The sequence below is a fragment of the Ostrea edulis genome, chromosome 1 (genome assembly GCF_947568905.1).
Source record: "Ostrea edulis chromosome 1, xbOstEdul1.1, whole genome shotgun sequence".
Lineage (NCBI taxonomy): Eukaryota > Metazoa > Mollusca > Bivalvia > Ostreida > Ostreidae > Ostrea > Ostrea edulis.
The window spans coordinates 43,533,783-43,550,652 of NC_079164.1; the positions used below are offsets into that span (position 1 = coordinate 43,533,783).

Consider the following 16,870-nt stretch of genomic DNA (forward strand, 5'->3'; position numbering starts at 1 on the left):
CAAGAACTACTGGTCCAATTTCAACCAAACTTGGTTCAAAGCATTCATAGAAAATTGGAATTCACATTTGTGCAAGGGAAGAGTCTTGTGTCTTTACAATGAGAAAGTTATTGAGAAATAGGATGCAGTGTTATGATTAAAAATTCCTGATTTCTAGAATTGAATTGGAAAAGTCGAAACTCTGGACAGAGGCATTCATATATATATATAAGTAAGGATTCATTAGCGTATTATCCCTGAGGCTACAATAAGGGTTTTTTGAAAGGAATACATTGAATTTTACACAAGGTCAGAAGGCCACAGTGCTAACCTGAGAAATTGCAGTCTCTTGTAAGCAAATTTCCTGGTATGAACAAGTTGATTTTAATACAAATATGAAATTCAGGATTATTTTAATAAATATTTTATCATTGTGGTTCTTCAGTAAATTTTTTTTATGAATTTTCTGTATATCATACGTCAAACTGGTTTCAGATGTAAGGGGTCTTGGATTGAAAAAACCTGAATTCCAACTACATTTGAAAGTTTGCATATTTTGAAATTTTATATTCCATTGATATAGGTTGTATTATGTTAAAGCGCATGCCTGTTAGATGGGCAGATAAAAAGTAATAAGCAAACTTTCTAATATGGTGGGGATTCAAGTCTGGTGCACATTTCCAATAATTAGAGGAAAATTTGTAGTGTTTTTCAAGATCATGGCCAAACTTGCATGACTGCAAATGCATTAAACAGACAATTGCTATCCATCTTAGCTACATATATATATATGTGTGTACATGTATATATATGTGTGTGTATGTACATGTATTTAGAAAATGGTGCATGGATTGAGGTATTGCAAACTAGGTTAGTCTTTATCTACAGGTACAGTATCGGTGCAAGTACAGACAAAATTCAACAAATGAAATGCGTAAGTTGTTTACAATGGTACACAAGTCAACACTGATGATAATCCTGTGTACACTGGTGACTGTTCTTGGTCTGTAGTGTAACCCTTCAGCAGATCAGGTGTTTAGTTCAAATGAGGACGTCTCCGTTTCACAAACATAAACCGGTGCTCTTTATATACTTTAGATATGATAAAATAAAAATCATACCATAAAACTTCGAATCAATGCTGGGGTTTCAAGAAGTTTGATGCCCTTTTAATTTCTGGTCCAGTGATTCTTGGGAGAAAATTTAGGTAACCCACCCCCTTTCAGTTGCAGCGGGGTATCCCTTTTAACAAGGTGAAGTTGACGTTGGATAAACCCCCTTGACCAAATGAATTGGCGAGAAAACTGAGCTAGTGGATCTTGGAAAGTATTGTACAATTATTTTAACGTTTTGGAATTCCCATAGAAATTATTGAAAGTAGAATGTAAATATATATTTTTAAAAAATGGAACTATTGTGATATCGTTAAGATAATTAGAAGTATCGTATAATCGCGTCGAACATATTGAGCAGCAATTATCTCGGCGATCGAAGTAATGATATCATTAACAATAGAATTCAAAGATGGAATTAATGATATCATTAATTATAGATAGAATTAATTCACACAAGGGTATAATCGGTGGTGAATCATTGATTCATGATAATTTTGTATGTACTAACAATAGGATGGGTCTATACCAACCACCTTCTTATATGAAATAAAGATAAATGTTTTTTATTATAGGGGTGGTATGGTTAAGACCCGTACTACATCATTATAGCTGCAATAATGTAGCCCTTTCAATTTTTTTTATTCTAACGTTTGAGAGCCCCCCCCCCCCCCCCACAACAACAAAAATTAGGGGGGGGGGGCTACATTATTGCGGCTATCATTATTACACATCTGTGGTGAGAGACGCATGTTCAAAATGTACAACCATGTTCAACACAAGCAACTTACTCCTTTAAGCTTGGTTCTTCTAAATGGAGAACCCAGGGGATCTTTGGTTTAGTTTGAACATATTTTATTGTAACTGAATTTACAAAAGGATTGAGCACCAAGTTCTTACAACTTAGAACACTCTCTCCCATGTACATGTATAACCAGTATATAACATTCTATTTTGGTATGCATGGTAAATCTAAGCTGTCATTGTTACTAAATATAATCTAGCGCATAGTGATCGCTTATAAAGCAACGTAATGATACATACATGTACTAATTAATTAAAAAATAACAATTTGTTTGAAACAAGCTTGTATGATAATTAACAAATTTTCGTTTTAGGAATTGTTGCCCCCAACGAAGAACATGAGTATTGAGAATATGCAAGTTGCTAATTCCAAATATGCCATTAACAAGAATATTTCTGGCTTCTCTGTACCTTGGACATGTAAAAGAGTAATGATTAATACACAACTGCGCCTAAACCTTGTATAAATAATATTCAATCGATGTTGCCACATGCGAAGAGGAGATCTTTAATTAGGATGTCTGATTACCTTGATTATTGAAGACAGTGCAAATAATAATCCTGCTAACAAATTTCTACTCTAACCCGTTTTATTCATTTTAATTTGAAGAAATACACTCGCCCTTAATTCGGCACCCTTGAATTTTCTTCTGTATTCATACATAAAATCGGGATCTGTCGAACATCGCAATTTGTCAAGATGCTAGGCTTTTTCATATTTCCCAAATAAAGTAATTTGATAAATAATTGTATAGTGAATACGAATTCTCAAGGAAAGTTCAGTTCCTTAACTTAATGTTGACAGGGATCGAAATAACAGAGAAGAGAAAGCATTTTCCTATGAATAAAATGGGTTTTAGATGAATGGAAAGTCATAAGTCTGATTAATATGTGTACTATCATTATTAATATATGTAGTCAACGTTTACACACTTGTAATAACTAAATATCCCCAGGGTTCTCTGTTTAGTTGAACTCGTGCAAACCTTACGCCAATATATTTACATGTATAGGAACAGTACATATATACATGTATAGGTCCGTTGGGTCGGATGTAATGGTTATATTATGATCTTGATGAACTGCAAACTTTGTATACCTACATCATTATGATAAAACTACTATTTACTTACAAAGTTACGATATTGGCCTTGTCACCATGCAACAGATGATCAAGGAGCCCCATCGGTACGAAACTTTGCTTCGTTTTTTTTAAAATCCTTTGAACAGAATTCCAGGCAGGGTTATTCGTTATACATTAAACTACTGATAATCATATCTAAGTATTGGTCTAATAACGTTAACATGGAAACAATATGTACGTTAAAAACCGCAAATAAAGCACCAGCGAAAATAAAATAGTACAAAGGATATCGATACGTACACATCCGTATGTAAAATAATACCATATCTATATACATGTAGCACCCTTTCCATACACTATGTACGCTCAAAGGTGCGAATATACTAGTTAATTACTGAATACACATTTGAAATCAAATTTGTGGTTTTTAAATCCTTAAATGGAGCATCATAACATTTTTTTTTTTTATTAAAGAGCAATGAATGTGAAAAGCTTATCAGTGTAGCAACAAACACGAGGTATTTGCCAACCGTAATCTAAAATTCAAATGCACTTCACGTTTCCTTAAATTGATATCCCTGACCTTAGTGACTACCTTCGCCTTCACATTACAATAATAAACAAGGACAAAACACTCGTCCACTTTTTTAAATTTGGTTTAAAAATAAACCTTGCTTGTTCTTTTCTCTCTCAGCCTTGACCATTTAAAGTGATTGTTGTAAACAATGAAACCTTGAGACACTATAAATATAAAACTGTCAAATATCAAGGTTTTTGCAAGGCACTGTCTGTGTTGTGTTTGTTTGATAGGAAATTCATCATCAAAAAGTCATAGATTAGATAAAATCCTTTGTTTAAATGTACTGAATCAAGGTAATTAATGGTAAATGTTGATTTACGAGCATGTCTATTTCGCTCCCTGTACCATGATGAAATGCAATTAATTATATATATATATATATATATATATATATATATATATATATAAGTATAGAAATATCTACACAAATATCACAAAGCCGATTGAGCATACTCTATAATATATATCAATCATCATTAATCGGCTTTGTGATCTTTCACTCTCCCATTCACCCCCTTCAAACAACACTCTATCAGTGTTGTACCATATCAGTAAACAGGTAAAATAAAAGTAATTTAACAACCAAATCAGCAAATATCTGAAAATTTAATATTCAACATCAACAAGTTTTAATTTGCACCATACATCACTGATAACAACAACATCGATGTACAAAAAGCCCACATATTACCTACAAAAAGTGTACAAATAAACACAAGTCTTTAAATCATCATTATAAAATAAAATGAAACATTGGAGGTTCACTTTCATACTTAAAATTTCATGAAAATTGTCATAATTTTAGATCTGCTGATCTAAATTTAGACCCATGCTTCCTTGAATGTAATCAAAGGTTGAACCAAAAAAAAACCCCTGTATTTTCAGATGCATGGATCTAGACCTTTCTCTTTTAATATCATTAAACATTTAGCAAAATTGACACAAGAAACATTACACTAGATATGGTATACATTGTATGTGTGAAAAAGGAAAAGTAATGTGATCCTGAAATATTGACTCGGTTGCTGCCCTGAAATCTTAGTATATGTACAATTAAATGTATTAGTATTACATGTAAAGCGACTAGAGCAACATTACATTTAAGAAATAAATTCTATTTTTGAAAATACATGAGGGTATGAACTGTGACACTTCACGCTGGCATACTTATCTAAAATGAAGTTTTTCTGTCAGAATTCTCAGTTTTTAAGAGTAGACATGCGCTATATTTAACAAAAGATTCATAGGACTGCAGTGCATTCATCAGAAAATGGCTATCATTAAATTTGGAAAGCTATCAAAGGCAAAAACATTGGAAATGTAAATACTGTATAATGGGTATTTTCTGCGGTTGGAATTTTTGCGATTTTATCTATAAATGGTAGCAAATTATATCCTGCACTTCCAATATCTGCAGTTGCATTACACCTATATGTACCAATATCCATGTATATGCATTTGCGATTATATAATTTTTGTGAATTTTTCCTATCCGCAAAAAATGGACAACAGCAGAAAATACCTGTTATGTGGTATATACTTATACAGATAAAAGAATGACCAGTGGATTGATCAGAAATATAACATGTAAACTTTATAAAGATCATCTTTAACAGCAGTTTTATTAGCCATTTTTGCTGAGGAAAATATTAGTGCTGCATAGGAATTTATTTTGCAATTTACTTATGATCTACGAAAACAATTTGTTGCATTTCAAGATTTCTGTATTAACAGTTCACATAATGATAATAATAATGTTTACAGTCTGAATTTTTAACCAAAATGAGCATATCCTGTAATTTTGATTAACAGTGATGCTGAATGTGTAGTAGCAGCCATCTCAACGCAATGCATAGATACACATGTATTAATGTATTGTTAAAATCTTAACAAATCTATGAATCTATAAGACTTTCATTGTCATATCATGTATAGGCATACAATACAATGATAGAGAAACAAATATTGCATGAATTCTACAAGCATGATAAACACACAGAAGAATAACAATTTTTCCACTCCAATGTAAATACATGTACAAAATGGAAAACGACTAAGGAACTGATCACAAGTATCATGTATATGCTATCAGCTACACATATGAAAAAGTATTATCAACATGCTTTAATCTCCTTCAAAGGAAGACCTGCTTACCTCACCATCAAAGTTTCATTGAATAAATAGCTATACCTGTATATGTACAGATTCAGAGTTCCCGAAACTGGTAAAGAAATCTGCAGAACAATTGTCTGTTAAATACTCAAAATTTACCAGACATTTGGGAACTTTATTGAACATAATACAAACCATCTCACACATTTAAGAAAAAGGTATGTTTATGAAACACTGATGCCCCGGATTACAAAAAAGTGGAACTGTAAGACATTGTATTTTTTTTTTAAAATTTCCAAAAACTATGTCAATGGTCAAAGTTACAAGGTTAACAAACCTGAATACACATACCAAATATGAAGGTGTACCTCCTATGGTGGAAAGGATATAAGTTTTTAGAAAATGTCCAAAAACTAAGTCAAAGGTCAATGTCACAAGATCAACAGAATTTAAATTTTAACCAGACTTGCTTAACATCTACCAGGAATGCTTGGTGGATCAGCCCTTTTTGGGAACTCTTGACAGATTTTTTCTGATGATTTTCTAATACAAAGAATAACAACAACATTTTCAATGACTTGAAATGATGAAAAACTTGCACGTGTCATACATACATATATAATAATAACACAATGTACAACATCATCACTTTCATGAGTGATAATCATGAACATAGTAGCTATTGAGCCAGGACAGGCCAGCAGCTGTGATTACTCCAACAAGAGTCCACAGGGTCACCTTTACAAACAATCGGTTTCCATCATTGTACAGCAAGTTTTTCACCACTCCCTCTCTCTGGTGAATCTCCCTCTTCTTCCCCAATGGTGGCCTTTTATACTGAGACAGAGCACGTCTGTAAAAGTAGAGAAATACATTGTGTTCATATCATCTAAAGGCAATTGGATATAAATACCACTTCTTGAAATATTGTTGAAATGATGGTTTCTTTTTCATATATAAGGTATATGTTGAGTGACATTGACCTTTACAAAATGACCTTGAGTGACATTTGTCTGAAAATCATTTCCCTATTACTTATACATGTATCTATGATATATGATCAATACCTGCTCAACAACTGTTGAAATAGGGCACTTTTTCCTTATATAAGGTTTATGGCTTGAGTGATCTTGACCTTTCCAAAATGACATTGAGATATAATGGCCCAAAAGATCAATAACTGATGAAATATTGTTGAAATGAAGTTTTTTTGTTTTTTTATATAAAAGGTATATGTTCTGAGTGACCTTGACTGTTACAAAATGACCTTGGGTGATCTTTGTTTGATAGCCATTTGCCTATTACTGATTTGTGTGATATATAATCAATACCTACTGATAAACTGTTGAAATAAAGAACTTTTTACTTATATCAGGTATATGTTCTGAGTGACCGTGACCTTCCAAAATGACCTTGAAAGACTTTGGTTCAAACGTCCTTGTCTCAAGGAACAACTGTGATCAACTATATCAATTTATGATGAAAGGTTTAGGAGATATGAGCTTGGTTGGACAGACAGACATGATGGCGACAATATGCTCCCCTGAAATTTTTCCGGAAACATAAAAATGGATGATTCAGTTGTACTTGAGCAGAGAAGGGTTATAAACTTTTATACAGAACTTGGAAAATCTTTTACAGAAATATACATTGATCTACATAAAGTTGATGGCGATAAAGGACTTGACAAAATTTCATTAATTAAGCGGAATGGATGAAGCACTTTAGTGAAGGAAGAGAGATGGGTCTGGGTACCAAGTTAACATTAGTACGGAAAGGAATGTGTCTCATGTTGAACAGTTTGTAATGAAAGATCACCAAGTCAATATTAGAGATCTATATAGTTGATGATCTTAACATGTTTTATGGTACTGTTCAGGATATTTTGACCAGTACGCTTGGAATACAGTGAGTTTATGCAAGGTAGGTTCCTCGCCTCCTTCTGCCGGAGCAAATGAGCATGCAGGTAAATGTTTGCCAGTCTTACGTCAACAGATACACAAAAGCAGGAAATTAATTCATGAATAGAATAATAACGTGATGAAACATGGGTAAATTTCTAGTTCAATTTAGAAGCATCCATCCTCTCCATTGAAGTCTTCGGGGAAGGTTATACTCATTGATTTCTGCGACATCAATGGAATTATTCTTAATCATATGGTTCCCTCTAAAACCTCAGTTACTGAATACAACTATGCACATGTTATCGAATCAGATTTGACGAGAGTCATAATGAGAAAGTGCCCAGATATGATCCAAACTGGATTCATTCTACTCCAGGACAACCCACATAACCGTAAGAGTCAGGTTGTGATGGACACCACGGGAACATTGGGTATAGAAATCCTAACCCACTCCCCTTACAGCCCAGATCTGGCAATTTGTGACTTCTAAATATTTCCAGTTTTGAAAGATAACCTTCAGGGAAAGAAATATGAGATCTAGGAAGATCATGGTAATGCTGTGAACAGTGCAATACAGAGCATGTATGGCTTGGATCATTTGTTTTGAGCACAGGCAGATCAATAGCAGTAGTGCATCAAAGCTGGAGGGTCTTAGTTGAAAAAGAATAAACTCAGAAACCCACTTCGATTTGTATTATGTAAGCTATTCAACTAGTTTGCGAAATTTTTGTGATCACCCCTCACATATCACATTGCATATAATTTAGCCTGCTGAACTGATACTGTCAACTCACTTATACAGTAGATGTATATCATACTAGGGGTGTGCGATTTAACAAGGAAATGTAAAAAATATAAAAATTGAAATCACTTATACATGACTTAAACTTACTTCTTCTGTTCATGAATCTCAGCTGCCTCTTCAGCAATTATCTTGGGAGGGAACTTTGAAAACAGATCTTTTGCCTTTACAATTAATTGTTCATATGGCAGATTGTCAGGTATTTTTGACAACATTCCATGCAATGTGCACATTTCACACTCGCTTGAAAGAATTTCCTTTTCACGATAGAGCACAATCTACAAGCATTTTAAACAAAAAAAATATTTGAACAATATTGTTTGAGTTTTATTATATATATATGTTATATATGTGCGTGTATATATCATACTATTTTTGTGGGAATGTTTACATATTTTGGATTATATATATATATACATTACTTCATATCAATATAATATTAATATTTGCTAGATATTTAGATATTGACATATTTAGGCACAATTTAATTTACATTACTAAACGGAAGGAAAATTCACACTCCACATGCACGTTTGCAATGCAGAATTTGAATTGTACTCACAGAGGCTGCCATGTAAATTGGCATCAGCGGATCACAAGCAATGAAAAAATCATACAGTCTCACGATGGAATCTAGGTCACCGAGAACATGACCAAACCAAGTGATCAACCAGCTCAAACTGAAAACAGTTCCTACTTCAGATCTACAATAAATCAGACGGCAATGTATGAAAAACACACTAAAACACTGTACCTGATTACTGTTACTTTATCTTATATTAATTTTCTGATGGGATTTTCTTTCTTTGTTTTTCAGATGACCTAGATTTTATACCAATTCTAGTTTCAACAATCTGCAATTTCTTTCCCACCCCTTGTCAGAAAATGAATGAACACTGCTAATATAAAATAAAACGAGGATCCTACTCATCCATAAATTGTCTCAGTGTGGTATTCGCCCTCCCGACGATTGGATATAGGTAATTCAGTATGTGTTTCGTTCTGTCCATGTTGGAATCCATAAAATCCCTGTAGTAAAATAACAACTATGAAATACTGTCGAATCATCTTCAGTTGTGATAACCAGTTTTTGTGGCTTGTAGAAATTTTATGATTTTGTTGGAATGTAATTTCACGAATATGATTTTTGTACATTGAAACATATAAATTGCATATTTCATTGTAGTTTCAAATTCATGGGAATGGGGAATCCATCAAATCCACAAAAATTGAGTCTCCACAGAATGATTCCCAAGAAATGCATACATAAAGTGAAGCAATCTGTCAATTTCTACATGTGATTTGCTGCACAAATATAAAATGTTACAAAGACATTCATTCTGTACTCTATAAGCAACATTAGAAGAAGAGCACATAAGAACAACAGAATTCTACTAGATTTTGAAATACCTGAGATGCTGTAATGACAATACATTGAGAGTGGCAAAAGCAAGATCTTCTCCTAGAACCAGCAAAAACGTGACACAGATATCATGATAGCCCTGATAGTAGTGAAGTTCATCATGTTCCACCAACACCCGCATAATCAAGTCTACCAGCTGATCCTGGTATGACATCCTCACCTCCTCCTCCATGCCTGAAATGTTTGACAAGTCTTATCGAAACAGATTCAATAGTTTAACATTCATCTGCATATATAATACATGTATATAGTAAGTCTAACAACAGTCTACATTTGTTGATGATTTAAAACTATACAAACAATGGAAATGTATGTAAAAATGTGTTGCTGAATAAATGAGATATACATAAACAAATCATAATTTTAATGATTAAATTACTATACAGCTAAACACCTTATAATGAATATGCTTATAACAAATTCACATTTTTTGCGAAGTGATATTTATTCCCCTATGATAGGAAAATAACGAAAATATTATTGGATATAACAAATTTGGTTATAATGAATGTGTTTCGCTGGATCTGGAGGTTTGCTATAATCATGTTTTACCGTAGATGATGGCACAAACATGTCTACTCTTTTAGAAACAAGAAATGTTTGTAAAACATGTATGCCCCCATGATGCAAAATTGAAAATGGTTATACACATGCATCATTTAATTGATAGTAGTGCCAAACCATTTCAAAATATTGAGCAAATAATATCTTCCTATGTCCAGAGTGGATTGACCATGTGACCTAAAAATCAATAAGGGTCATCTACTTTTTATGCTGTACCAAGTTTGGTGTCAATCAAGCAAATGGTTCTTAAAATATAGGAGACAATATATTACTATGTCCAGTTTTGACCATGCAACTTCAAAATCAACAGAGGTCATCTTCTCCTAAAGATGTACCAAGTTTGATATTGAGCGGACAGTGTCTTCCTATGTCCAGAGTGGATTGACCCTTAACCTTTGGACCTGAAAATCAATAGGGGTCCTCTTCTACTCATAACCAACCCACATAAGAAATATCATTACTATCAAGTGGATGGTTCTGAAGATATTGAACGGACAACATGTGGTCTACCGTCCAACCGACAGGTGCAAAGCAATATGCCCCTTTTCTTTGAAGGGGGGGGGGGGGGGGGGGGGGGGCATAAATATGAGCTGTATACATAGACCATGTTGAAATAAAGAGATGTTATTTTCTTACTAAATCTTTATATGCAAAATACATGAAAATAGTTTTGGTTGACACATGAGTTCTATCTTAAAAAATTGTGTGAAAAGTTTGCATTTTTGAGATTTGCACACAAATGTACAAATAAATATTTTGTGACATCATACTTCAAATTTGTTATAAAAAGATGGCTTTTTTCTTCTTAAAATATTTCTGAGAGCAATATGTATACCTGGAGGAAACCTCTTCAATGATCTATTAACATCCATAACAACCTGAGTATAGTCTCTGTGTCCATGTAAAACTTCCACAGCTACAAAAAATATTGCCAGGTAATTAGACTTTTGCTGGTAATATCTATTTAAATGTTCAATAAATACAATAAATACATGACAGTGCAATTCTATACCTTTACATTAATTTACTGTCACTTGCATCTGAATATATTTTGATAGTGAAATGTAATATCGCATCCGACAGATTGTGCTAAGCAGAGGTCTACTATCTATCTTCTAAATTGCAAGTTTAAAATTACTTTTCACTTGGTACTACATGTATACCACAACATTGTTCCTGTAAACATGTGCAATTATTGTATATAATATATATCAAATATATGGAACTTATTTTGCTCATTTTTACTTTTCCTACTATTGAGTTTTCTGTATGGGTAAAACTTCCTCTAGTGTCAGAGGGACGACTAAAATAAAAGAGAAAAGAAATCACGGTGTAACTTACAAGGTTTCTTTGGAATGTCTGTGACACTGACATTAAGCAGTCGAGGCCACACCTCCTTCCGAATGTCATCATTTAGTAGTCCCCCTGGACTGATAGCCAAATTTCTCAATCTTTCAACATCAACATTGCTTCTAGACAAAATTTCTACGATCTCTTGCTCCTTTTCAGGGAAATCTGAAAGCAAGTGAATTCAATCAAAAGTTATTATGAAAAGTTTTATACACTAGCTACATGTATATTTGTTGATTGTACAATTTTCATTAAGTAATAACAAATTTCTTTGAGCATCGTTTTTTGTCTGATAAATTTTCTTTATTACACACTAAAATCCACATCATACATCATCATGGTCATATAAGCCTGAGTGACCACATATCAGCCCTAGGGTTGATACGGGACCACTTAGGCTGATATGAGATATGATATGGATTTTGGCATGGCATGTAATATTCCATTTATTATATACTGCATTTTGTCATGCTTAAATATTGTATATGTACGGCATTGTGGTTTTTTTCGTGTGTGTGTTTAATACTGAGTTCAAGAGCTGAATTCATAACATATTCTTTTTATTACATGCGGGTTGCTCTTTTACAATTTTTTTGCATGTTAAAGGTAGATCAAGGATTGACACATTAATTACTTTTCCATGGTAAAACCTTGATATAATGATTTACTCAGGTAAAAAATTTGGTACATAATTTACTATTATAGTAAATGTTTGATACATTGATCAACTATGGTAAAAATAACAAAAGGTCCATGGGCCACATCGCTCACCTGAGTCACCTTGGGCCATATCTGAAGACTTTCCATATATATTTGCATATAAAACCTTAGTCCCTATTGTGGCTCCAACCTACCCCCAGGGGTCATGATTTGAACAAACTTGAATCTGCACTATGTCAGAAAGCAATAATGTAAATGTCAACTTCTTTGGCCCAATGGTTTTTGAGAAGAAGATTTTTAAAGATTTTCCCAATATATTTGTATGTAAATTTTCTATCCCCTATTGTGGCTCCAACCTACCCCCAGAGGCCACGATTTGAACAAACTTGAATCTGCACTATATCAGGAAGCTTTCATGTAAATCTCAGCTTTTCTGGCTCAATGGTTCTTGAGAAGAAGACTTTTAAAGATTTTCCCTATATATTTCTATGTCAGCAAGCTTTCATGTAAATGTCAGCTGTTCTGGTCCATTGGTTCTTGAGAAGAAGTTTTTAAAAAGATTTTCTCTATTTATTCCCATGTAAAACTTTGTAATATCCTATTGTGGACCCAATCTACCCCCGGGGGCCATGATTTGAACAAACTTGGATCTGCACTATGTCAGGAAGCAATAATGTAAATTTCAGCTCTTCTGGCCCAGTGGTTCTTGAGAAGATTTTTAAAGATTTTCCCAATATATTTGCATGTAAAACTTTGATTCCCTATTGTGGTCTCAACCTACCCCCAGGGACCATGATTTGAACAAATTTGAATCTGCACTATGTCAGGAAGCTTTCATGTAAATCTCAGCTCTTCTGGCTCATTGGTTCTTGAGAAGAAGACTTTTAAAGATTTTCCCTATATATTTCTATTGTAATTGTAATTAAAAGATTTATATAGCGCCCTATCAACATTAGTTCTCTAAAGCGCTTTACAAATGTGAAAGAAAAGATAATATAAAATCGATGTGCACATACATGTAAATAAAATATTCATAGTGTCAGAATTAAAATGCATAAATATTATTATTAATATATAGCGATATGATATGATTACCCTAATAACATATGAAACAATTTAAAACAATCCTTAGGAATAATTAAATACATAAAAAGGACATAGGCATAATAACAAACAGCAGGGTTTTTTTTCCTTTTTTTAGCAGCACTGTAAGAGCTGTATGTAAGAGCACTAAGTATATAAAAAAAAACTTTGATCCCATATGTGGCCCCATCCTACCCCTGGGGGGCCATGATCTAAAGATTTTCCCTATCTATTTCTATGTAAAACTTTGATCCCATATTGTGGCCCCATCCTACCCCGGGGACCATGATTTGAACAAATTTGAATCTGCACTATGTCAGGAAGCTTTCATGTAAATGTCAGCTTTTCTGGCTCGGTGGTTCTTTAAATGACCCTACCCTAATTTTGCATTTTTGTGATTATCTCCCCTTTGAAGGGGACATGGCCCTTCATTTGTACAAACTTGAAAGACATTTACCCAAGGATGCTTTGTGCCAAGTTTGGTTGAAATTGACCTGGTGGTTCAGGAGAAGAAGATGAAAATGTGAAAAGTTTACACCGTCGACGACAGACAATGGACAAATTTTGATCAGAAAAGCTCACTTGAGCCTTCAGCTCAGGTGAGCTAAAAACTTTAACACTAAATGTGGTAAAAACTTTGATATATTAATATACTAAGTACCATAGTAAAATCTTTGATACATTGACTGTTACGAACGAATACATAATTTCCGGATTGATATGCAATTTTGCAAGTCGGTCTGATAAGTGATATGGGTTTTCAGACCGTGACATCATCCGTACCATGCAATGTAGAATACCAAGTATATGATAAAACTTCATATTTCCCTCAAACATAATATTTTCTCATCCTATCTTATTCCGTCAGGGACCTTGTGAATTTTCCACAAATTTTATGTCAATTAAGGTAAACATAATTATATGTTTATTGTGACATCACAACAAGTTCGAGTCATTTCAAGGAAGTTTAAAGGGATTCTGTTTATAAAAGGGTTTCTGATACATAGTTAAATCACTTGATTTTTGCTAGACCATGTAAGTAATCAGCATTCAAGGAGAAAATAAACACGCGAAATGGTTACCATATCACTATTACTTCTTTGCTTGTATACCTTCTAATATATTGATGGTGTGGTGTTACCGTTAGGGCGATCTCAACGACATACCATAATGAAAAATGAGCGGACCCCAATTTCAAATGCAATTCTGTAGTCTTGCTTTGTTTTGGTATAATAAACAACTTACTGCATGAATGTTTGCGAGATATGATGATCTATTCACCTGAGAAAAATCATGATTTTTCTTGGGTGAATAAATTTTCATATCTCCCTCACCATCTTGCAATAAATGTATAAGATTGCATCGGTATATCAAAACTAACAATCATTGTAAAAAAATTTAAATACCTACTGTATAAAGTAAGTGATAATAACTGCCATTACAGTTGTATGGTCCGAATTTTGACAATTTTTTCCACATAGTAAAAACAATGTTAAATCATGGCATGTACGTATTTATGAGGCTGTACGACATCATACATTATTTCATCTGTTTTAACCAGAATTAATTGATTTTAAATCGGTGTTTATACAAACAACCATCACTCTGCCATTTCAAGTGACAGTCACATGTTCAGTTCAGACTTTCAGGTCATTGGAGGTCGTATCTGTGTATTTTTTTTTACATGCCATAAGTTTAAAAGAAATAAAATTAACGATCACCACTAAGTAATTCATTGTTTTACGTTCTTTCAGCCTTAAAGTTAGACATCTGAGTTATATACATTATGTTGGGATTCCCCTGACACACATGGGGCTATTTATAGATGCCTAACAGACAAATGTATAATTTATGCTTACCTACTATATTTACCTTTTAAATAATCTTGTTTTCTTTTACATGCAAATGTTTTCAAGCATGTAAATAAGGAAAAGTTAATAACTTTATAAATTAATTAACCTGCTTTAAAATAATAATGTACGAAAATAATACATGAACATTGGATCATACAACATAAATTCTATGAATCAGATGTAAATGAAATTTTTTTCCTTTCTCAGCATTATTGAATGACACCTCTCTCTGTGTATATTTGGTGGGTATAAGCTACCTTTAAATATAATCTATTGTTATTATTTTATCATATCATAATCATTTCTATTATGTACTATCATACTTCACTCTGCCATGCCTCCATATGGATCATAAAACTTAAATAATGAACAAAGCTTGCATCGCAAAGCGACAAGCTTGCTCCATTGATTACATAATTGAGTCATGTGATTTGCTCTTCATCAACTGAAAAATGATGGGTATTACCCGTAATGCTTCTGGAAAAATGTTGCTGTCACAACGGTATACTTGATGGACAACCCCGTAGATAAAACAATTAAATAGTTTGGAAAGTACCATAAACATTTTTAAATTTCAGACAAGCTTTCTCATACCTTCATAGGTTTTGTTGTTGATTGGTTTGAAAGAAAAGAAAAAAAAATCGCAGCTAATATGTCTGCTTTCATTGACCATATTTCCCCGCGATAAATGAATAGTCAGATTAAATGCATAAAGGTGTGTTGTAAGATATCGTGGGTCTTCACTTGCTCATCTCAATCGTCACACCATAAAACATATCAATCCTATCATTTACTTCATCTAATTCCTATCTGATTCCCGAATGTCACTCTAAAAATGTTTCCCATATGTATAGTGCTCTTACTTGATTTGGTTCAACTTGAAACAGAAGTTAACAAAAACTTGATACAAGTTTATCATGGTAAAAAAGAAATTACATTAATGCCAAAACATAAAATAAATGTCATTAGTGAATGAAATAACAGGAGAATATCCATGATTATGACACATATATATATCAATACTGCAATCGAGTATCACATTATGGCACTAGTGTATTTCATATTATTTATGTGTGATCAGTCTGAGAACTACAAATGACAATATATATACATGTATAAATAGTTATGAAATCAATCAAACGGGTATATTATAAATCAATTAACAATATGCACAACGAAATACTGGACCAGGTCAGGTATATACCTTCGCCATCATTTACACTTTGAATACACTCAATATTTGTTTCTCCGATCGAGTTTGTTCTCCTTGCTGTTTTTTCTCTTTTTGAGCGACTCACTCTTCTTTCAATTACCATATCTGCTTGTAAACATTATTCTTACACGTCATTTAAGAATACCATACACGACCCAGACACGATCTAAGCAGACAGCTCTCTTTTGACCTCCTATATCATTGAAAAATCACAAGATTGTGTACAGATCATAAAAGATAGATAAAATAGTCATAATATTTTGTTTAATAAATCAATATAAATAATAGAAATATGCTAACAAAATATGATGACGAACAGGGAATGAAACACATTTATTATTATTATT

At 33.0% G+C, this 16,870-nt stretch overlaps 1 protein-coding gene across 1 annotated transcript; it reads right to left on the reverse strand.

The window, feature by feature from the left end:
• Nucleotides 1-4,146: 4,146 nt before the first annotated feature.
• On the reverse strand, nt 4,147-16,744 carry LOC125655313 (TBC1 domain family member 20-like). The gene is made up of 8 exons (XM_048885568.2): nt 16,515-16,744; nt 11,706-11,879; nt 11,200-11,280; nt 9,788-9,974; nt 9,305-9,406; nt 8,940-9,081; nt 8,468-8,655; nt 4,147-6,524 (listed from the first exon to the last, which is right to left on the reverse strand). Exons 1-8 carry the CDS (start codon nt 16,624-16,626, stop codon nt 6,323-6,325), a joined length of 1,188 nt encoding a protein of 395 aa, XP_048741525.2. The 5' UTR covers nt 16,627-16,744; the 3' UTR covers nt 4,147-6,322.
• Between the last annotated feature and the right edge of the window lie 126 nt (nt 16,745-16,870).